Here is a 23,320-nt window from a genome sequence, read left to right as displayed (position 1 = left end):
GGGGTAAATTGTTCACTGGTGTGTGTTAGTGTAATTTTTAATAGCTCCACTAAGGTGTAACTTACATACAATAAACTGCACATACTTAAAGGGCATAATCCAAGAAGTTTTGGCATATATATATATTATACACACACACACACACACACATACATACTTTGACATATGTATACATTTTTGATGATTGCCTGGCTGCTGTGGGGAACCTAGTATTTTGGAGGCATCCTGCAGGGACAAACCATGATTCCTGTGGTCAGATTTTTAAAGGTTAATATCCCTGATTCTCTCAGTGGTAGCAATAGAAATTTTCCATATGGCAATGGAGTAGAAGTGGGAGTCTTTAGTTTGGACCTTGCTTTATTTAACACTAGCTTGTCAGGTAGACCTTTGCTAAAACAACATCAGGTTGTAGCAAATAGTCCCCTCTCATTGGGAGGTAGCTCTGAATTAGACCTGTTTAATGCTTGCACAGCCAACCTGGTTATCCTCTCTTAGCTGCCACTTCTCTGTGGAGTCACAGATAACATTATTAAGAGTACGCATACGCGCACACGCAAATGTGTGTGTGTGTGTGTTCCCTGTAGATTCAGAATTTCTTGGGAGCACTCTTTTGTGGCCACCTTGTACCCAGTCTACTATCATCTTGTACAAGGGATTAAGTTTTAGGCACAGATCTCTGTGGCAAGAGTATTAGGCTAATCAATCAAAAAGCCAGATCTGTAGAAGGCCAGCTAGCTTAGCTTTGTTCCACAGATGGCATCTCTAACCCCATCAGTCATCTTATGTATCTTGAACACCTGGAGACCTAGATGGAACTGTATATATCTCAGCCCATGGTCATCTCAGCTACCAAACGAACAAACAAAAAGTGCAGAACATGTTCAATAGCTTCATCTTGCAAATACTATAATGCAGGTATCAGAATGTGAAAATTCAGCCTAAGGTGGAGACTCTGCAGGAAGATTTTATACTCAGAAGTACTTGTGGGACTCTGAATATACCAAAACTTGTCGAGTTGTATGGGTTTTTTTTTTTTTTAGATTTTATTTATTTATTTGAGAGTGTGTGTACAAAGGGGAGAGGAAGAGGGAAAGAGAAAATCCCAAGGAGACTCCCTGCTGAGTGTGGAGCCTGACTCTCAGGGCTCAATCTCAGGACCCAAGACCATGACCTGAGCCAAAACCAAGAGTCAGATGTTTAACTGACTTAGCCACCCACATGCCCCTAGTTGTACATTTTAAATGAGTGAATTTTATGGTATATAAACTATATTAATACTTTTAAAAAAGTACTCCTAAAAATTAAAATACAATATAGAAATGATACTATGTATTCTAGGAATAGGTGAAATCACTGAGAAGAGAGCAGAGGGCAAAACTTTGAGAAAATCCTTCATTTTAAGAAAGAGAGACATAAAAACAGGGAAAGTATTTTCAGACAGAGGAAGAAAACCAGAGAATAGTAGCCTAAAATTCAGGCTAATGAACTCAGCTATAAGGAAATTGCCAATGACCTTTGCAAAAATAGTTTCTATGAAATGAATGTGTTAAGGAGTGAGCTGTGAAGAAGATGCAGCTGCACATTATCTTGCCAGAAATAAAGTAAGAAGAAGGAAAATGAGCCTAACAACAGTGTCAGTGATCATCTAGAGGCAGGGCAAACCTGTGTCTGTGTATCTCTCTGTATGTCTCTCTTTCTTTGTCTAGACAGGAGAGACTTGGGCATGTGTGTACCTGGAGTGAAAGGTGAACAAAAGAGAGCAGAGACTGAAGGAACAGAGGGCTTACACCTAACTCTAGCTCTTACTATATGGTCAGAGAAGTTGGTGTTTGATACAGAGCAGATTGTTTTTTCCTTGATGGTTGTACTGCCTTTGTCATTTCCCTGCTGGGCCACAGGCACAGCCCCTGCCCTGGGCAAAGCAGACCTGTAGGCCCAGTCCAGAGCTCCCTAGATGAATCCTATTCCTATTTAACTGAAGAAGTCAGGTCCCAATACAAGTGAGAGAGAGATTACCACATAGGCATAGCCTTAAATCTGCTGTTGCCCACGATTAGACACTCATTCTTGAACACCAGTACTTGATTACTGAGGCCAGGTGAGCAATAACACAGCTCACAGGGCTCAGGCACACCCAGCACATCAGCATACCATAACATGTGGCCAAGAGCCACTGCTCTTTCACTGTTCATCCTTCCCAGCTCTCTGGTCAGAGAGCCAAGGAACACATTTAGTCGGAGCCTCTGAAGTCTCTCAGAATTCTGCCTCCGTGGGAGTCCCTGAGCCAGGCTCTGACCTATAGGTAACCCCCACTCCCTACCCCATTCAGGGAGAATCAGAGAGAGTAAAGAAGGGTGACAGCATGTAGGGATACCACCCACTCAGCCACATCCCCACACATGCACTGCCTTAGCAAAGGGCTTCTGAACACTTTCTTGCACTAACCTCATCCCTCTCAGGCTCTGCTCCGACTTTGTACTTTGTATTTATTGTTTTTATCTTTTTATTTTAGCCATCATCTCAAAATTCAGAAGGCTAGTTTCATCCTATTTATAATACAGCCTTTTAGAACCCTGCATAATACTCTAGGATATAGCATTATTCCCTTTTGGGTTAACTATATCTTTCATTTTTCCTTAATTGTATGTTGGTACTAAATTTTATTTTCCCATGTCTCTTGGAAATAAAATGTTAGCTGAAAATAAAATTCATTTTTAATGTTTATAAAAATGTATTCACTGTGCCTTTTCAAGCAATCTTTACGAGTTTTGTGGTACATGCAATTTAGGGTACACTTAGTAAGTTGAAGGGTTAAAATACCCTGCGCTGTCGCATATGGCAGTGAGCAGAATCGCAGATGTTGATGATACCACGTAATTAGTATTCTTTTATGTAAATGAAGGCTGTCAGCATGTTACCATAGTGTCTACTCTCTCTGAAGCTGGAATTTATGCCACTTGGTCTCACCAAGACCAGGCAGGATTATTCCACTGTCCCTAGTTAAGAACTGAAAAAGATGATAAGACAGAAGAAATGGAAATTCCCCCAAAGGAGATTATTATTTTCCTATTTGTTTTTTGTTGATTTCTCCCCCAGAAGTTTTATTCTGATGATGCAGTTACGCATTTAGGATCAGCTAAGAAATTTGCTACATGAGAAAAAATTGGACTAGTCCAATTAAAAGACAATCATGTATTTAAACTATAGATTTTTGAAAGTGATTCTAATATTCAGTCATCTCATACAAAGACTTTTAAAAAAATAGGGATAAATCTAGAAGTTTCTAGAACAAAAGGCATGAATTGAAGATCTCATTACCTTTTAGTTTTATATTAGTTATATTAATATAGTAGAATGCTTTTAAATAGTGGTTATGTCTTTTAGCTCCAGTTGATCCATATTTTTAAAATATGGTAATTAAAGAAGCAAAAAGCTAATATGCTGTCAAGTTTACCCCATATGCAGATCAATCCAGGATGTGCATGACAGTTGTTGAAAGTTGCTGATCTACTTAATGATGGAGAACTATCAAGGCACAACTTGTTCTTTGCCAGTTACACTGCAAGTTTACCTCTTGGATACTGGGTGCCTGTCATACTGGGTAATGTCTGTTTTAAGTGGAAATGTTAGGACTATAGTGACCTTTGGGAATTACAAAGGAAAGGATGTACATGTCAGAAAAATGTAAAATAGAAACCTTTATGCCTGTGGATGTTAGGCCTTCTTCTTAAATAAAGTAGTTAGAGTATGTGTGAGAGGTAAATTAAACACAATTTCTTTCTTGAACAGAGTATACCTGGGTTGAGTTCTCTTTATTCTTTATTTTGTATGTTGGTTAAAGTGGCTTTTTTCTTTTGTGTCACTTTTGGGTGGCTTCTATTTCATGATCCAGAAATGTTTTTTCTCTAGAGAAGCTAGTCTGCCTAGCTTAAATCACTGTGGTGAGGTGCAAAGTAGCCCTGTGTTTTCCTGAATGGATTTACTCTGCCATATGGCAGGTTAGTGAGTCACCACGACAGATTTGTAATGGGAAAAGGGCTGTGCAGGAAAAGATGTGCGTGATCAGCAGATTTATAGATCAGAAAATGAAATCGGAAGAAAGAATTTCCAGAATGCCCTTTCCATTTAACAGCTCTCCACGGAGAGGGTGTGGAATGGTTTTTTAGTGTTTTTCTATTTTGGCTTTGGTTGTTCCAGCATATTTTTTTCTAGCACAGGAGTTGATTTTGCAAGACATCAATGCTCTGGGTATTGTATTCCTGTTCGCAGAGATACTCTCTTTATAGGATTTGAAGCTGTGCTGTTTCATGTGATAAGATCTCAGTAACAATTAAATTTCTGAAGACATATCAAGCTCCTGTTGGCTAAAATGGGGATTTGCCAAGTTTTGAGTCCTAAGAAGAAGCTATTCAGATACAATTCAGTGAATACTAAATCTTTCGAAGGAAATAAAACAAAAGCCAAGTGAGTTAAAGATCATATGTCCTGGTGTATTTAAGCCTGTGCTATCCAGTACTGCAGCCACTAGCCACAAGCAGCCACTATTTAAATTAATTAGAATTAAATAAAATTAAAAGTTCAGTCCCTCAGTCTCACTAGCCACATTTCAAATACTCTAGGCACATGAGGCTAGTTAATATGGTATTAGGCAGCACAGATAAATTGTATTTCCATCATTACAGAAAGTTCTATTGGACAGTGTTAGTCAAAGTGGAAGATTTTGAGAAAGAGAATTCTCTCTTTGATTTCCATGAGGATATCTTCATCCCTAAATAATTTACTGGATTGGTGTAGTGGTTCTAAGGTTTTAATGTACAAGTGAGTAATCTGTAGGGCTTATTTAAAATGGAGATTTGAGACCCCTCCCCAGACTCTCATTCATCAGGTTTGGAGTTGTGACCAGAAATCTGTTACATATTACAAATTTCCTAGGGAATTATGATGCTGGTAAGTGGCTCAGGAACTACATTTTAAAAAGTATCATATAAGTGAGAAACTTGGGAATTGCCAATCTCTTGATTTTCCCCTCTTCATTCTTCCATTACTGACTTTTTTGTGTCCCCAGTAATTGGTTGTAAGCATCATGTGTACCCAACTTGAACTCTTAATTGGTAATGAGTATCAAAAAGAAAATTCATTTACTCACCATCTCATTTTTTAAATGTATGTGTGTTTTAATTTGTGCCCTATAAAAAATAAACAGAAATAGTTATTTCAGTACCATTCTGGACTTTGTGGGAAAGTAATTCTGACAATACCTTTGACCATGAAGAGTTGAGCACCCACAAATTGTAAAATTACAAAGGAGTAAAAAAAGAAATATAACACATGATCTTCTCTCTGAAGATCGTATCTAGTTAGGAAATGGAAAAATACATCTAGAGAAGTGACTTAAAGAGCACTTTGTAAGAAATCAATAATTAAAAAAATAATGTAGAAGAAACTAAATCCTGAAAGAACTCAAGGAAAAGCATGCTCTGACTTGATTGAAAATAATCTAAGGTGCTTCCTTTGTATGATTTTAAGGGTTTCTTATCTAGGAATGGCCTTTGTCAATCTGGAATGGGCAATTACAAAATGGGAAGGATCTCTGACTTGGTCCTGTGATATAGTTGTGGGTTTTGGCAATAGGACCAGGCCAAAAAGGTCATCTTAAAACCAACTGAAGGGACTACACAGAGTGTACTAGATCTAAAACTTCTCGGAGTGACTCCATAATCATGGAATTTCATTTGCTCACAGAAATGAAAGAGGAGAAGAAATGGGGGTGAAGGAAGTTCACTTTATAAGAGTGACTACCTTTAGGGAATTTCAAATATTGATACTGGGAAAGAAAAAAACTTTCAAGGTTCCAAATAAAGTTTTCTTTTGAAATAATTGTCTAGCTTCTTCTCCTTGGATAAATTGCCCATTAGTCTTTTCTGAAGAACAATACTGAAGAAGCAATGTTAGGAAGACAGGAAGAAAAAGAAAAAAAAAAACAAAACTCAGTATGTTGCCACTTCTTAAAAAAGCATTTTCATGTATCTCGTCTGCAAGATTTGCTTTTTTTTTCTTTTTGCTTGGTAGTTTGGTTAAACCAGTAGCCACTCCACCATTTGTCCTGAGAGTCGGATCTAATTCTGTACTTACCTATACTTTCAGTAAGGAAAGTAACCATTTTCCCACCCTTTCTATAAGATGTACATGTTCTTTTCACATTGTCTTAATTCCTCTTATAATAAAAATAACCATAGACTGGGTGGCTTATAAACAGGAAACATTTTTCACAGTTCAGAGGCTGGGAAGTCCAAGATCATGGCACCAGATTCCATGTCTGGTAAGGACTCATGGTTCATGACTGTAACACTGGCTTTTTGCTGCAGTTTTATAAGGGCATTAAAAATTTCATTCGTGAAGGCTCATCCCATGAGGGTCAAGCCATTCACAACCTAATCCATCTCCTAAAGTCCTTGCCTCCTACCACCATCACTTCAGGAGGCAGGAAGGGGGTTTGATGTTTTAGCATATGAAAGGGGTTACACAAACATTCAGACCATAGTAGACCTATAAAGTGTTATTTAGATTGGGGCACTTGGCTGGTTCAGTCGGTAGAACTTGTGACTCTTGATCTAGGGGTTGAGTTTGAACACCACATAGGGCGTAGAGCCTATTTAAAAAAAAAAAAATTAGATTGAGGCTTACAGACTATTAGAGAGGTTCTTTAGACTCAAGAAAATTAAAATGATACTTTGTACCATAGAGGACTTTCCCTTTCTTACCTTTATCTTATCCTGTTATTTCTGCTTTGAAATACATTGAAACTTAGGGTTGCCTTTTTGAGGAGGTCTTCATCTCTTACTGGTATGTGAAACATGTCTCTTCCTTGCCTCTGTCCCTTTGTGCATACAACTAGGATCTTGATCAGTATGAGATGTAGAGGCTTTCACTTCCAGGACATCATCAGTTCAGAGATGATTCAGATTACAAATTTCTTTCTCCTGGTGGCCAGTTGGGTGCAATGTGAACTAAAAGTAATGCCATTTCCTCAGGAATACAAATCAGCCTCACATAAAAATTAGCTGATATTCAAGAATCAATACAAGCTTAGAAAATGTTTAGATTCAACTTGGTGCTAAGCCCTCCCTCCAGTATTTTTCTTTTTTTTTTAACTTCCTTCCAAAGGAACCAATTTTGAATTGAAAACTAATGAACACTGAGTTGACAATGGCAGTTGCAAGCCTTTTTCGAGAATATTTTGCTGAAAGCTCTCTCTCTCTCTTTCTGGGGGCTCTGTCGTGCCAGGTTGAAAGAGTGGAGCCTTCTATAAGACATGGATAGATGCAAACATGTCGGGCGGTTGCGGCTCGCCCAGGACCACTCCATCCTGAACCCGCAGAAGTGGTGCTGCAGGGAGTGCGCCACCACCGAGTCCGTGTGGGCTTGTCTCAAGTGCTCCCACGTGGCCTGCGGCCGCTACATCGAGGATCACGCCCTGAAACACTTCGAGGAGACTGGGCACCCGCTGGCCATGGAGGTCCGGGACCTGTACGTGTTCTGTTACCTGTGCAAGGACTACGTGCTCAACGATAACCCGGAGGGGGACCTGAAGCTGCTCAGGAGCTCCCTCCTGGCGGTCAGGGGCCAGAAGCAGGACCCGCCGCTGAGGCGCGGGCGGACGCTGCGGTCCATGGCCTCGGGCGAGGACGCCGTCCTGCCGCAGCGCGCTCCTCAGGGACAGCCGCAGATGCTCACGGCTCTGTGGTACCGGCGCCAGCGCCTGCTGGCCAAGACGCTGCGGCTGTGGTTCGAGAAGAGCTCCCGCGGCCAGGCGAAGCTGGAGCAGCGGCGGCGGGAGGAGGCGCTGGAGCGGAAGAAGGAGGCGGCGCGGCAGCGGCGGCGCGAGGTGAAGCGGCGGCTGCTGGAGGAGCTGGCCAGCGCCCCTCCGCGCAAAAGCGCGCGCCTGCTGCTGCACGCGCCCCGCGCCGCCGCCCCGCGCCCCGCCGCCCCGCGCGCGCCCGCCGGGGGCCGCCCGCCGCCGCGCCGCGCTCCCGCCATGGCGCCGGGCGTCACGGGCCTGCGCAACCTGGGCAACACCTGCTACATGAACTCCATCCTGCAGGTGCTCAGCCACCTCCAGAAGTTCCGCGAGTGTTTTCTGTACCTCGACCCTTCCCAGACCCAGCAGCTGTTCCCCAAGGCCCCCAACGGGAAGGCCCCGCTCTCGGGCAGGCCGGCCGCCTCGGCCGCGGAGCTGTCGGCCAGGAGCGGCGGGGCCGAGGCGTGCGAGCGCGAGGGCCTCTGCTTCAACGGCGGGGCCTCCATCAGCAGGAGCCTAGAACTCATACAGAACAAGGAGCCGAGCTCGAAGCACATTTCCCTCTGTCACGAACTGCACACCCTCTTCCGAGTCATGTGGTCCGGGAAGTGGGCCCTGGTGTCCCCCTTCGCCATGCTTCACTCCGTGTGGAGCCTGATCCCCGCCTTCCGTGGCTACGACCAGCAGGACGCGCAGGAATTCCTCTGCGAGCTGTTGCACAAAGTGCAGCAAGAGCTCGAGTCTGAGGGCACCACGCGCCGGATCCTCATCCCCTTCTCCCAGAGGAAGCTCACCAAACAGGTCTTAAAGGTAGTGAACACCATATTCCACGGGCAGCTACTCAGTCAGGTAAGGTTGGCGCACCCTGCTCCCGACTCTGCCTAGGGTCACATCGCATGGAGACTTGCTGGATGGAGTGGGCTTCCCGTGAATGCCCCCCGGGGTCATTGGGCGAACTAGGATAGCCAGCATTTGCTGTGATGACACGTATCGGAGGGTGGCCATTGTACATTTCGCTGTGCTGTACGTTGTAATGGCCTTGTTGGTGAACTTGCCTCCTCTGGGCAGATTTCCAGTTGAATTTGCCATATCGCGTCATCTTCAGCGAATGTCTTCAACCCTCAGTGACGATATAGGTAATATAACATTCTCATTGTTAAAATTAAGAACCCCTTGTTGGCAGGCCATCCTTGATCGATTTTTAGGAAGTTGAACAGTTTGTCTATTATAACCCTAGTTCCATAGTAGTTTGAAAGAGCCTTATTTCCTTCCAGAACATTCTTTACATACAATGAAGGGAGGTGGCTCGGAGGATGCTAAAGGCCTAAGCAAGTCCCCCTTCTGTTCCCCATTATCTCTCATTTACTAGATCATAGGCCATGTAGGGACATAAGCCAAAGACTCATAGATACAACTTTGTGAGAATGTGCAGAAAGAATTATTAGAGTTAAAAACGTGGGCACCTCTACATTATGTTATTGAGGTTTGTGTCTCAGTATTTAGGGTTTCAAAAGAATGATGAATGGATTGGGAAGAGGTTTTGTTTTATAGCGTGTAAAGGGGGAGTATTTATGGGCATTTCCTCTACCCACTGGGGTCCACAAGAAGAACCACTGGTGCATCTGGGAAGGTGACAGTAGGTGAGGAGGTCTGATCATAAGGTACTTTGAGGCTCTTTGAATACAGGGGTCTGTGTAGGGATACTGCCAGAGACAAGGGCAAAAAAGAGGGGCAAGTTGGAGTGGGAAGAAGTGACAAAGTCTGGACAAGGAAGGAGTAAGGATGAGAGAACAGACAGGAATCTGCCAATCCTCTATCTCAGACTGATCCGAGAATGGTCCCATGATAATTTCCAGTCTGTATTGCTACAGCACTGAATGGTAGAGCATGCTTTGGGAGAGAAAGGGGTAGGTGATAATCCTTGTGTGCTGTATGATTTTCCAGTTCCAGCTAGCATCATAGTTAGAAATATATACTGATAGTACTATCTCTAATGCTCTTAAGGTCACATTTAATATTTTAATATTATAATTAAACTATAAACGTAGTTTTGGCAAGTTATGTTTGGTGGGGTTTTTTTGTTTTTTTTTTTTTTTATAAATTGAGCAAAAATGTATGTGGGAAGCATGATGGTTATATAACCTGTAAATCAATCTGTTCATTCTAGGTCACATGTATATCATGCAATTACAAATCCAATACCATTGAGCCCTTTTGGGATCTGTCCCTGGAATTCCCTGAACGGTATCACTGCATAGAAAAGGGGTTTGTCCCTTTGAATCAGACAGAGTGCCTGCTCACTGAGATGCTGGCTAAGTTCACAGAGACAGAGGCTCTGGAAGGGAGAATCTACGCTTGTGACCAGTGTAACAGTGAGTGCTGGGGGAATAGAGGGGGGGCGGGGGGAACATTCACATGGAATGTCAGTTTATAGTGCTGCTTTTGCCCTTTTGGTCAAAAGTAACACTGATAATGTTGAGTGGTTCTAAAGCATATTTTAAAGATTTTTTTTCTCCCATCTTTCTGAAAATAAGTGTGTGGACATCATATGTTAAAAAACAAAACAAAACCTAAGAGTTGGGCTTCCTTTGACTCCTGCTGTGATTGACATTAGCTGTTATTTAGGGAGGCATTTGAAAGTGTGGATCCTGAAATAGGGGCTCTAAGAATATGAGTACTGAGCCACATGGTGCTACAAGCGTCCTATTTAAATTCATGAACATGGATCTGACAGTCCTGATTTCATCTAAAGTCAGGTGTCATAGACTCTTTGAGGGTTACGGTATCAGAAGCCTGTGCCTTGTACTGAATTTGTAGATTTCAAGTCTGTCAGAATCGATGCTATAGATTGGTACGAGACCATGAAGGCAAGTCATAAGGTGCATCAGCTTCATGGTTACTTTATGCATTTGTTTCTTCACATGTCTTCACATGTCATGCACATGGGGAAGGTCATAAGAAAGTATTTCTCTGTCATGGCTCTCATTTTAAAATGAAACTCTCCCCATGTGGTACAGAGGCACCTTATTCAGAGCTCCTTCTGTCTTGCCACTCTAACATTCAGTGCTTTTGCTAACCCAGCACAGCAAATACTTGAAGCTCCTGTTTGGGTTTTTGACGTATCAGGATTTGGAACTAAGATTAATGGATTGTGTAGATATCTTGAAATCAGTTTGCATCCATAAAATAGTTTGTACTTTAAGTTTTGAGAGCCACAATCTTATGATGACCCTTATTAAAATATTTGTCTATGGTCTTTTCAACTAGTGAGCCTCAGGACAAAAAAAAAATCAAAAGTCATGCTTGATATCATTCTGCCATTTTTAAACAAAAGTTGAAATGCTGTACTTGGGTAACTATAGAGTCACCTGTCCTGTTCCTTATTGAGATATAAAGGTAGTGACTCATATTATCTTATTACAGCAGTTTGTTTTTTTTTTTTTTAAGGTAGTGATTCATAAAGCTTTTTACTTGTGAGGAACAGAAGGATGTTAACAGGGATCCCTGGGTGGTGCAGCGGTTTGGCGCCTGCCTTTGGCCCAGGGCGCGATCCTGGAGACCCGGGATCAAATCCCACGTCGAGCTCCCGGTGCATGGAGCCTGCTTCTCCCTCTGCCTGTGTCTCTGCCTCTCTCTCTCTCTCTCTCTCTCTCTCTCTCTGTGACTATCATAAATAAATAAAAATTTAAACCAAAAAAAAAAATCCTGATGATCTTTAAAAAAAAAAAAAAAAAAAAAAGGAGGATGTTAACAGCTTTAAGTCCATCGTTCTTAGACAAGGTAGATTAGGGAGGAAATACTTTTATTTATTTTTGCAAGAAAGGATTGTTTTTCTGGTTGCCAGGTGTGCCAATTGATCAGGATTTCTCTAGGCAAGTTCAGATAATAGCAGGGAAGGAAAGCTGTGGTGAAGGTATGGGATGCATTATTGTTGCTTATGAAGTTTTGAAACTATCAGTCTTCTCCCTCTCTTTGTGGCCACCTTAATCAAATGGAGACAGAGTCAGTAATTTCTTTTTCTTTGTGAATTTCATTTTAGGGAAACAAAAGCCGGATTCTATATTGTTTTCATGGTAGCTCACATACTCCCTCTACTGAGAGTGGCAGTCACTGCCAGGGTTCCTAGGCAGTGCTGCAATAATTTTGAAAAATGTGCTGGTGAATTAGAACATAAAATAAGGCCAGGACTCCTTTTGAATTCTCTTTCTGTTCATGCTCCCACATATCATGACCACCAGGCCTAGTAAAAGGTTCTGTGACACACCCATTCTGCTGCAGTCCATTATAAGAACCAGCAGCTCCATATCCTATTGTCACAGGAAGCCCCGTGAAGCATCCTCTGGTTGTGATTTGCTGCCTTTCATGAGTGGTATAGACAGGACTTAGGTGGCAGGCTCTTCAGACACTGAGACCATGATATCTCAAAGACAATGATTATCACAGTGGACCACTAATTTTATATTCCCATCCATTCACCAATCTAATTAATTTAATAATCGAGCAGTCATTAGTAAATGGGTATAGAGAAGGCTTCTGATGGAAATTAAGAGAACTTTATTTCCATTGTTTATTTGATGTAATTTAGAAATGCTTTCCTCTCACAATTTGGTATTTTTAGAAACAAAATTAGAGTCTGAGCACTGGTTCTTCTTTGGACTGGATGAATTTGGCCAGCCTTTGTCCACCTGGTCCTCCATGTCCAGCAGTCTGCTTTTATCCAAAAATTAGGTACAGCATAAAACTATAAAGCCAGTTTCTTTTCTAAATATTTGTATATGCCACAAACAATTCATGCTGAAAAAAAATCTGTTTACATATCCTGTCCTTTGGTAATCCTGTGCCACCTTACTTTTTTCCTAAGCCTGAAATATATGATTTATTCCCCATTTTACAGAAGAAACGGAGGTTGAGAGTTTGAACAGCATACAACTAGCTGTGAGCAGGAGATTGAATTAGGCCTACCTGATGAAAACAAAAATGTTTAAAGTTATATTCTGGTGTGTCATAATTTAAGTGATAAACCCATATATATAGGCATAGAACCCTAATGTGCATCTATGCTGCATGCATGCTGTTGCAGTGACCCTTCAGTATATTCCATTAATAAATCCATGATATCAGGAATATACCACCCTAAACCCATACCAGTTTTGGAGGCTACTGATGCAAAAATTTAGAAATGGATATATCAGGATTAGGTTTGGTTTTTCGTTTAACTCAAATAATAATGACCTAAAATAAGATACAGGGTTTTTTTTGTTTTTTGTTTTGTTTTTTGTTTCTTGTTTCTTGTTTTTTTTCTGTTTTATAAAAGAAGTCTGAAGGACATTCAGGGGTTAGCACAGTATCTGCACGGCCATTGGGGGATCCAGGCTCTTTCCATTTTTCAACTTGACTAGTTCAAGGCTTCTATCCCCAAGGTTACCTCATGGTCGAAGAAGAGCAGTTGCAGTCATCGTAAGAGTGCCCCCACACAATCATCTCTTTCCTCTCTGGCAAAAGAGCTGTAGCCGCACCAGGAAGGCACGGGGGGTTGGGGGGGGGGGGTTCCGCTGAGAAATAGAGTCTGACAGGGTCACAGCACTGCTCCAGATGAAACTGAGGTCCCAGTACTGAGAAATAAGGAGAGGGCATATTGGGTGGCAAGTCGTCTCACCATAGCTAGGAAAGAACAAGACTCCTCACGATCTATGTCTTATACCTTCCCAAACCATATAGGCAAACGACGAAAATCCAATCCCAAACCCCTTGTTCTGAGTGAAGCTAGAAAGCAGTTAATGATCTACAGACTACCTCAGGTCCTCCGGCTGCACCTTAAAAGATTCAGGTGAGCTTGCTCTGGGGCCTCCCAGGTGGTTGTGAGCTTGGGGATATAGCTGCTTCAAAGGCTTTGGTGAGGGCAGATGTCTCCTTTGGTGTTGGAAAGGGAAGCCTGTTCCCTAGAGACCTTGCATGTTCCATGGAGATGACATGCTTCCCGCCCAGGAAGGCATGTTAACGTGGGGGCCCAGGACAGGGCTTCAGCTCTCATGGCCCTGTTTCATCAGGTAGCTCGCGCTGGGTGTCTGTTGCTTGAAGATTCTCTAGCCTCACCTGGGCTTATGTAAAGTCATCTTCAGAACCGAGAATGACATAGTCTGTGAAGAGAAGAGCAGGCAGTAAACTACAAAAAGATTATCGCCTGAACTGCTTGTTTTAGGGACTTCTAGTTTCAAAGTACGTCACGGAACGTTCACAGGAAATACATGTGGACACTGATCACTGTTTTATTGATGCAGAAGCCAAATCTGAAAGGTTACGTTTTCTTGGTTCCCTGTTTTACCTTCCTTTACCTAGGATAGCATATGCCATTTTTTACTATAAGAAACTTCTATCCCTGTTTTAGGTGGTCTGGCCGTAATCATCGAGAGAAGATTGGGGTCCATGTCGTCTTTGACCAGGTATTAACCATGGAACCTTACTGCTGCAGGGACATGCTCTCCTCTCTTGACAAAGAGACCTTTGCCTATGATCTCTCCGCAGTGGTCATGCATCACGGGAAAGGGTTTGGCTCAGGACACTACACAGCCTATTGCTACAACACAGAGGGAGGTGCGTGCGCTTTACTCTGTGGGGTGGGGGACACGGAAAAGGGTTGGTTTGTCCACATTCCATCACTTTCCTTTTATGTCATCTATAGGGGGATATTACATACATTAAAATCTAGTGGAAAGAATTATGAAAGTTGGATTCAATTTTTGGATATAACACCAAGTGACAACATAAGATTGTTCTAAGAATTGACAGGAACTGACACATGTAAAAGTACTTAGCACGGTTCCTAGCACATAATGCTCAGTTAATGTTTGAGGCTTCTCATGATTCTTAATACTTCTACAGACCTCCATTTCCGTCGTAGTTATGCAGAAATGCTATGACTCTTATAATCTCATGGAGATACTGTATGAATCTCACTAGCCCCAGCTCGCGATAGAGCTGAAGCCATTTCCCGAGTACTTTCTATGTCCTTACCACCTCCCTCCCTTACTGTGGGAGGTGTGGGGATACAAGGGCCCCTTCCAAGGAGCTTTCAGTCCTGGGCATCCCAGACCAGAGCCTCCCATCTACTGCACTGAGGAGGGTGGGCTTCGGCTGTGTTTCTCATAACGAACCCCTTACCCCTCAAGGTAGCTGGGTGGAATAACTTTTTATTCCTTCTAAATTTCCCTTCATCACTCCTCCCCATGTACATTTCACCTGTGCTCCTCCTCTTCCCATCTCTTAGCCCGTCTTCAGGCTGCCTTTGTAGAGGGCCCTAGTAAGCAATGAAAAAGCCTGGATAAAATGAGGACAGAAATTACAGCCAGTCGATACTGTAAGCAGTATTTTGGTGGGCTTGGGTGGAGTTGAAGCCAGCCGTCACAGGGAAATCTATTGGTTTGTTTACCCCACCACCAGCACCACCAGTCAGGGGTTGGCTCTGTACAGAACTCCTCTGTCCCTTTCTTCATCTCCTGGTTTTGCCTGCCAATTGGAAATACAAGTGGGGTAGTCACTTTCTCTCTTTCTTTCCTTTGGTTTTCCTAGGTTTTTGGGTCCACTGCAATGACTCAAAGCTGAATGTATGCAGTGTCGAGGAAGTGTGCAAAACTCAAGCCTACATCCTTTTTTACACTCAAAGAACAGTTCAGGGCAATGCAAGAATTTCAGAAACCCAACTCCAAGCTCAGGTGCAGTCCAGCAACAACGATGAGGGCAGACCACGGCCCTTCCACTGAATGGGAGGCATATTTCAAGGACTGGCTTGCTTTTAAATTGTTGGTGTTTATACATCTTTCCTCTTACAGGAAGTAAGGTTTAGTGCAGGAACAGAATACTAAGTTTGCCTCACTGGGACTACAGCAGAAGGTGCCAGCCAGGTGACTCATGTCTTATCCTAAAATCTGTAGTCACTTCCTTTTGAATGGATTGGGAATTCCCTCCTTTGATAAAACAAATCAAAAGGAGTAACTTCTATGAAGATTCTTTCATCAGTTGCTTCTGAATATAGAGGATCTGGGTGGAGGAAAGAGGGGGTAAATTGATCATATGCAGCCAGGAGAGCAGCCATGTTTTCTTTCCATTATGTGATCCCCCCACTAATCAGGATCTCCTTGCAGCCCCAGAAGAACCCTCCTGATGTGAGCAGCCCTGGACACAGCACGTGAAGGGGTGGGGGCAGGGGCCTGGGCTGGCAGCTTGCCGGATGGAATTGGTTCCAAGGCAGGAGGTGAATAATAAGGATTTGTTCCCACAAAGGAAGTAACCCTCAAGGGTTGAAAACTAGCAGACTTCCTTTTTTAGGGGATAGCAGTAGAAAAGCGGAATGAGATGCATAGAACAAATTTCCCCATGCAAAATGGGAGGTTTTTCAAGTCTCCTACCTTCCCTGGCTAGCTAGTGCCATCATTTGATCATTCCACATCATCTAAGACTGGCATGAACATCCCTTCATTCTGAAGAAGGAGCAGTTCATATGGGGAAGCAATAAACTGGCAGATGACCTGTTCTTTGTTGCATGCTGAGCCTAAGGGTATCTCTGGCTGCCCAGTTCCGTAGCATATCCCTGGTTCAGGTGTAGGGCAAGCACATGGTTTGGTTTAAACTGGTCTTTAGGTCAGTTGTCCAAGGCTGTCTCAGAACTCAGTTGAGGGTAGGCAAGGATGCCTGGCAGTCCCAGTCTTATCTGAATGCCCATCACCTGTTCTTGTCTTGGTGCAGGGTGCAGCTTTTCTTAGCCTGCAGCTTCTTTCTTGCACCTGGAGGGCCAGAACATTCTTGTTTGGGAACTTCTGCTTTCCTAGGGCTTAGGAATCTGCTCCCTGACGTCCAAACAGTTCATTGCTGCTGTCCCTGGCCTGTTTCCTCCCCAATTTGATAATCCCTGTTTCTTTACCCACCTGCATTCAGCCCATTGGAGGGGGGGAAAAAAAAGAGTGCCCTGTCCTTTACTTAAGTGCTAGTAAAATACATCTTTCTTTTTATAGCGGTTAAGTTTGTAAGTGGAATGAAACTGCCCAGATGCAAACCCTCCTCCCCATCAGAGACCACTGAATTTACCTTCTCACTCCTGCAGTTAGACTCACCAGGAACAGCAAACGCCAACCGGAACTGTCACTGCAGGGGCTGCTGCAGCCTGCCTCAGCCATCAGTATGAAGCTGAGTGTCTCATATTAAGGTTTCAGTTCAGGTAGCAGTACTGTTGTCACTCAAAGGAAGCAGATATGGAGGGAGTTTGGGGGAGGGTGGGATGTTGGGAAAAGAGAGGGTAAGAATGAGGGTCGTAGCTTAGGGGTTTCGGTGAGCCCCATTTCCAGATCAGATCTGTAGCATGTGCTGTTGACCTCTTTTGAGATGAACTCTCCCATAGGACCTGCCAGATAGCGCTGAGACATGGAAGAAATTCAGACAAAATGGCTCACCCTGATAAAGAAGGGGGAGTGACTATATTTTAAATTAAACTTGCTTTTTCCAACACTGTGAGGTTTCTGTAATACTTAGCTTTTATTTGGAAGCGATAGCGTATGGCATTTTTTATGCTATTTGGTTTATATGGTCTACTGCAGGCTTCTTTGTACAAGCTTGGCCTGGGCTCGCCCTCTCCTGGACACTGTTTTAAAGTGTTACAGCTGCCCATGTTGCCAGAGGCTCTGATATAAAGCTGTACTCTCTAGATCCACATTTTTAAGTTGGCAGGATTGATGATGACTTTTTGCAGCAATGGAAAAGTTCATTAACTCAACAAAAACAAAAAACAAAACCCAAGGAGAGTAAAAAAGAAAATACAAATTGTGCCTCATCTGTCTTTGAATGCTATATTTATTATTCTAGAAAAAGAGAACTTACAAATGGAAAAGAACTAATAGAGCATCTACTTCATCCCTCCGGCTGTCCAGGGGGAAATACTTAAGAAAAATGAACATTTAATGAAAAATTAAAAGATCTTCAAATTTAATTTTTAAAGATAGTTTTATACCAAATATTTATAAGAATTATTAAGCAGATTTAAGGACTTTGTGAAATAAGCCCTTAACTTAGCTGAGCACCCCTGTATCAAACTAATAAAATGGTTTAAAATAAGTTGGAATAGAAACCACTACCAGAGTCCTCACTGAGCTGCATACTCTCGAAGGTGCCCCTGCAGTCACAGACACCTCAGGTACCCAGAGGCAGCAGCACTAGACGCTGTTGAGAAGTTAGTATTTATGGAGATTTTTATTAAAGAGTTCCCTGCTGCATAAGCCAATGGCTGTTGTGAGGGAAGTGTCCCTTTGCCTTTAATTTATTTACATATTGGAAGTAGATGGATTTCTTAGTTGCATCTTACTTTAAACTGAAACATTCTAAAGAGAAGAAGATAAGAACAAGGTAGACATTGACTAGATGCTGCCAAATCAAACCCAAGATCTCCTAACTAAACCTTATGGGGCCTGCTGCTCCCAGACAAGTAGTTAGTGTCCCATTCCAGGAACCCTTTGTAGTTGGCTGGTGTGTTTACTTTCTGCTGTAGCCAGCCAAGATGAATGCACCCTGGCCCTCAAAAAGGATTTTTACCTCAGTCTAGTTTGACCCTCATACTTGTGGTTGCCTCTGAGATAAGCATCCATGCTAGTTTAAAAAAAAAAAAAAAAATTAGGAATGCCCTTAACAGCCAGGAACTGAAGCTCTTATTAAATGGTGGGCAGAGCTCTTGCCAGTTTTGATCCAGCCCCTTCTCGGGCCCTCTGAGGGGGGCAGTGCCACACTGAAAAGAATTTCCAGATGTCTCTTAAAATGTCATGAATAAAATTAGAAACTGTAGAAGTGTTAATGTGTCCTATGGACTCAATAGCAGAGTTTATTTTTGTTTTTAATGGCAAGGCTTCTAGAGTCAATGATTGTATGAGTTCCCTACTCTGGCTATGCTTATAGCTCCATCCAAGTGCAAGAACTGATGAAGTGAATTGGCTGGCAGTGGGGCATAAGCCTGAGAGAGGTTGACAGTAGTACAGAATGAAAACTTGCTTGGGTTGTGGGGGTGGGATGTGGGTGGGCAGGCAGGGAGGGGGAGATGGGAGTTTGTTTTACTTATTGATAAAGCTTTGTGAACTAATTTTATACAATTCATAACATTTGGTGCCTTGTACCCAGTTATGGTTTGCATGGGATTGAAAAGATTAAGGGAAAAGATGCCTCCTTGTCATTTTGGGTGACAAATGGGTCTGTACAGTGTAAAGGACATTTGATATAAGACTTTTAAAAAGCATTTCATCTCATGTGTGAAAGATAATTATTCTTACCAGCAGGTTCTGAAATTTTACTGTGTAATGTCCAAAATCTTTGGATTTGTGACTATTCATCAAATGGCTGCTTTTCAAGGCAGACTGTATACCCCGTTCTGTCTCAGCACCTCTTTTACGTTCCAAACATTAACTTGGGCCTTTTCGGGTAGGCTGGGAGTGCTACTTCTTCCCAAACATATACTATACCCTTGTCGGGTTATATATTATGAGTGGAAGAGTTGTTTTTCCAGCTGGTTGGGAGAGCACAAATGTTCAGAAAGGGCCTTTTTTTCCTAATGCTGGACAACTTAGGATAGAAGTCGAACAAAAATGGTTCCTCCTGAAGGATTACCTTCCTTAGTTCTGAAGTTCTTTTGCACAAAATTTCAGGAAGCAGTGTAGAACACAATCCCCAATATGTGAACCTTTAGATTATAAGGCAAGCCAGTGCACTGTGTAATATGTAAAAGAGAAGGCTCAAAGAACCTACCCCAGCCCTCCAGCCTCTTCCCCTGGCAGGTGCTGACTGGGATGATGCTGAGTGGCTGAGGAAGGGGAGAAGACCCAGTCTGCTCACCTGCAGGGCTGTTTATAGCCTGTTCCTTTTACTCTGATCTTAAGGTTTCCATTGAGCTTGTGAGACTTCACCAAAGGGTGTTTAAAAAGCTCACCACTTGAAGCACATTTGAAAATTGGTTCTTTCGGCCTAATTACTGGCCTAATTAATTGGGTGAGGTTGTACTTTTGGAGCAAAATCTCCCATGGTAACTTAGTTTTTTACTGGGTAAGTATGCATCTCCCTGGTGGTTCAGATTCTTTTTAAAATCAGCACTAAAGCTGAAAGCACCTTCTGACTGTGAGTTTAGTTTAGATCTTTCACATTTAACCATTGTCTTGGTCTAGGGCTTCAACTGACCAGTGTTTATTCTTTCAACCCACACATTGCTCTAAATACACTATAGCTAGCCACTCCAGCATTGATCAAATGGTCATTCTTGTGGACTCTTCCCATACTTATTTCTGCTGGCACGTTTCCATTTAAAATCTAACCACGTAATCTGAGATTTTTGTAGTGCTATGTTAATCAGCCAGGGCTAAAAATCAGATGACAAATGTGAAACCGACTTTGCTTGGGAAGAATGTTGTGTTGGAATGGTGAAGGCCAGCATTTCAATTTATGGAATTCATAACTGTTCATCAGAATTTGGGAAAATTGTAGATTTGATAGCTTTACTTGCTAAATTCTTAACACTGAGGAATTAAGCCAGTTTAAATGAAACTTTACCTTGCCAGTATTACGGCTTTATAAACCCACTAACAGTAAATTCTATTCCTTGAAGCTAAAACGTAAAATTTTGAGTGAAATACAAATTATGCTTTGGAAGCTGCCATGTCTTAATTTGCTGGATTTTTATTTTCAATCTTAAAAAACTTTGTAAAATAGAACTCTTCACAGTTATGAGTAGATCAGGCCGCAGACCAAGGATCTGTTTCATGCCTATGAAGAACAGGAGATGCTTGTATTATCTTAGCAGTGGTCTGATGCAGATCTGAAGGGGCTTAGAATTTATGCTGTGGCTTAAGTTTCCTTTCTGGTCACCATGGGGGAGGGTTCAAACCCAAGCTTTGCTCTCATGCGTGTGACCATTTCTCATCCTAACACCTAGTAAGATGGGTGTTAAGACCTGTCAAGTCGTCTGTGGTCCTAGCGTAGAATCTTTCAGGGTCTTGGCTTCTTGGTAAGCAAGCCATCCACAGGCCTGAATTCACACATGCTCAACCTCCTCCCCAACAGATGGAGCCTACCTGACGACTGTAAGAGAACAGGACTTTGTAAAACATACACAATCTGATTCTCAAGATTTCTTAACGAGATTTATGCCGGTTAGGCCACTGTGGTGCATTCATACTGACCCCTCCATCCTTTCCAGTTCATACCCTTTAATCCCATATCCCTTCCATAGGAAACTTGACGTGGAAAAGCAGGATTTTAAAAAATACCTAATAGATGGGCTCCTGGCTAGCTGTCAGAGCATGCAACTCTTGATCTCAGGGTCATGAGTTGGAGCCCCATGTTGGGTGTAGAAAGACTCAATAAATAAACTTTTAAAAAATAAATGCCTAGAATAAAACAACCAGAACAAAATTGCCTAGGGGGAAAACTGTCTCTCTCCACATCTTTCTGAGCCTACATGAGTCTTTTCCACTGCCAGTTCCTTACATATTCCATTTCCAAAGAACTCCCAACTCTTGGGACAGTGGCACTACCGTGAGTTTCAGGTCAGAGAACATCTATTTCCTCGTGAAGGAAACAGCTTCCTCAAGCAGTGTCACTTAGTACCCGCTGCCCAGGCTGACTCACCTTGCCTCCACCTGCGTATCACTGCCCTCTTTCTCCCAAGAGATCCCACTCGATTATAGCAACAATGCCCCCCTGGTGCCTGGAAAACCCACCTGGTGCAGTAAAATGCTATGCAACACCAAATGGCTTCTTCCCCTACTTCTGCTCAACAGTGGAAATTCCTCAAAAATCACGTTTCACCTTATGTTGGCATCAGTGTACAGTGGCTACGGTTTTTTCTTTTTTTTTTTTCCTTTTAATATGAAGCAAACCATCTCTGTTACAATTCATGTTTGGGGCTCGTTCATGTCTCTTGAGTGTGAAATAAAAATCATGTTTTTATGATTTTTGTAAATCTTGACTTTTTACACCTTGTTTTTGTAAGCTGAAGTTTCTTATTAAAAGAATAAAATGACGGTCTTTGTATACGTCTTTATTCCAAATATTTCTTAAAATATCATTAGGTTATTCCTCAGGACAAGAGCAAAGATCACCTCCTGCAGAAACTTAGGAACTATGTACAGAACTTTACAGAACAGAGGACAACACTTTGGCTGAAACCTGACTGCTGACCAGAGAATGGAGTTCTGAGTGGGCTCAAGGAGACGAAGCAATTGGGAAGGGAAGGTGGTCTGATTGAAGCTTCAACTTCCAAGAGGGCTAAGTCTTGTGACGGTCATAAATTGGAGGCTCTAGTTTTGGAAGGTTCAAGTACAGCACAGGGGGTTCCATGTGTCTGCAATCAGACAACAGGACAACAGTGGCATTAGAAATGTAAAAGCACTGGAGGAAAATTAGTAAGAGACTCAAAATTCCTCATAACATCTGTAAACACATTTAACTAGGAACAGCCAAGGACTTCTATCAAATCTCCTTCCTGTATTTTGTGAATAGATGACAAATATTATTGCTTCTCTCAACCTCTAGAGCTCCCAGACCCGCAGAGCTCAGGTTAAGTTCTTACCTATTTGGCTACACCCCCGGCTGAGGTGCCATTAGGTCAATGTCACTCAAATTCCTAGCCAGCCAAACTCCCGCAGCAAAAAGTCCCAAATTGAGGATCAAGTTCCTGGAAAAAGAACATCTCATTAACCCTGTCGTCCCTGACTCACTTGTCTTTAGTTAAGGAAGGATACTGGGGGGAAAGACTTGCCATCACCGCCCTGGAAAAAGCTTCGGAGGCATAAACGCTTTTAGAATTGCAAGAACGTAGAGCTTTACAATGGTAGGTTGCCCAAGAACTACATGGTTACTTGGAGTCCGTTTCTGTATCCACGGAGCAGAATCAAATGCAAAGGACAATTAAACACTCGCCTAGGGCCGAAAGGCCTGTTTGTGTTGGCGCCTTTTTCCCGGGTCCCCCTGGTCACGGTGAGAATTCTCTAGACATAGCCCAGTAACTCAAAAGATCGCTTCTGCCGCACGGGAACTCTCCCAGCCAAGGACCGCTCCAAAGCTCAGCCAGAGCAACGCAGAGGCGCCAGGCAGGGCGCAGGGGGCTCGGAGGGCCGGAAAGGGAGAAGCTCCCGGGGCCTCGGTTACCTCCGGAAGTCGTTCCTGTCGGTGGCGAAACGGTAGACGCCCCGGAGCCAATCTCCCACGTTGTCTGGAATTTCGGGTGCTTCATTTGGCGCGCCGGCAGCGCTCACGCCGACCCCGCTGGAAGCCATAGCGGCACCCTCACGATCCGCAAGGCGTCTCCCGACGCACCGCGTAGGCGCCGGCGCCCGCAGAGCACGCCACTTCCGGCCTCGCACTTCCGCCGGCGACGGGCCGGCAGGGGGCGCCGCGGCCCGGGGGAGAGCGAGAGGTCCCGGGCTGCGCGTCCACGAGCTCCGCGAGGCGGGGAGCTCCCTCCAGGCCTGCGGCTTGCCCGCCTAGGCACGGCCACACGTGGTCTCT

The 23,320-nt window shown here is 43.2% G+C and overlaps 2 protein-coding genes across 5 annotated transcripts in view; one reads left to right on the top strand and one right to left on the bottom strand.

Moving 5' to 3' along the window:
- The window catches only part of USP49 (ubiquitin specific peptidase 49), an 82,019-nt gene extending 60,181 nt beyond the window's left edge, over window positions 1–21,838 (top strand). Inside the window, exons 3-8 of one of the 3 annotated variants that reach the window (XR_003124707.3) lie at window positions 7,285–8,647; window positions 9,966–10,170; window positions 13,517–13,625; window positions 14,184–14,389; window positions 15,365–15,696; window positions 16,804–21,838. Coding sequence is in view for 1 of the 3 variants with exons in the window: in XM_025418748.3 (XP_025274533.1) it covers window positions 7,313–8,647; window positions 9,966–10,170; window positions 13,517–13,625; window positions 14,184–14,389; window positions 15,365–15,555 (2,046 nt within the window). In the remaining 2 variants the exon portion in view is untranslated. Of the gene's footprint in view, window positions 1–7,284; window positions 8,648–9,965; window positions 10,171–13,516; window positions 13,626–14,183; window positions 14,390–15,364; window positions 16,326–16,803 lie in introns of those variants that run through there. The other 2 variants (XR_003124708.3, XM_025418748.3) reach the window with 2 other exon arrangements.
- Window positions 12,330–23,096, bottom strand: TOMM6 (translocase of outer mitochondrial membrane 6). Of its 2 annotated transcripts, none has more exons than XM_025418765.3 (3): window positions 22,961–23,096; window positions 22,383–22,487; window positions 12,330–13,935 (listed from the first exon to the last, which is right to left on the bottom strand). In XM_025418765.3, the coding sequence occupies exons 1-2, from the start codon at window positions 23,086–23,088 to the stop codon at window positions 22,391–22,393; spliced, it is 225 nt and encodes a 74-aa protein (XP_025274550.1). In that variant the 5' UTR covers window positions 23,089–23,096; the 3' UTR covers window positions 12,330–13,935; window positions 22,383–22,390. The 2 variants fall into 2 exon arrangements, with proteins under 2 accessions (XP_025274550.1, XP_025274549.1); XM_025418764.3 differs by lacking the exon at window positions 12,330–13,935 and adding an exon at window positions 21,836–22,154.
- Between the last annotated feature and the right edge of the window lie 224 nt (window positions 23,097–23,320).

Source organism: Canis lupus, chromosome 12 (genome assembly GCF_003254725.2).
Source record: "Canis lupus dingo isolate Sandy chromosome 12, ASM325472v2, whole genome shotgun sequence".
Lineage (NCBI taxonomy): Eukaryota > Metazoa > Chordata > Mammalia > Carnivora > Canidae > Canis > Canis lupus.
The sequence above is the reverse complement of the archived record's forward strand: the minus strand, read 5'-3'. Positions and strand labels throughout refer to the sequence as shown.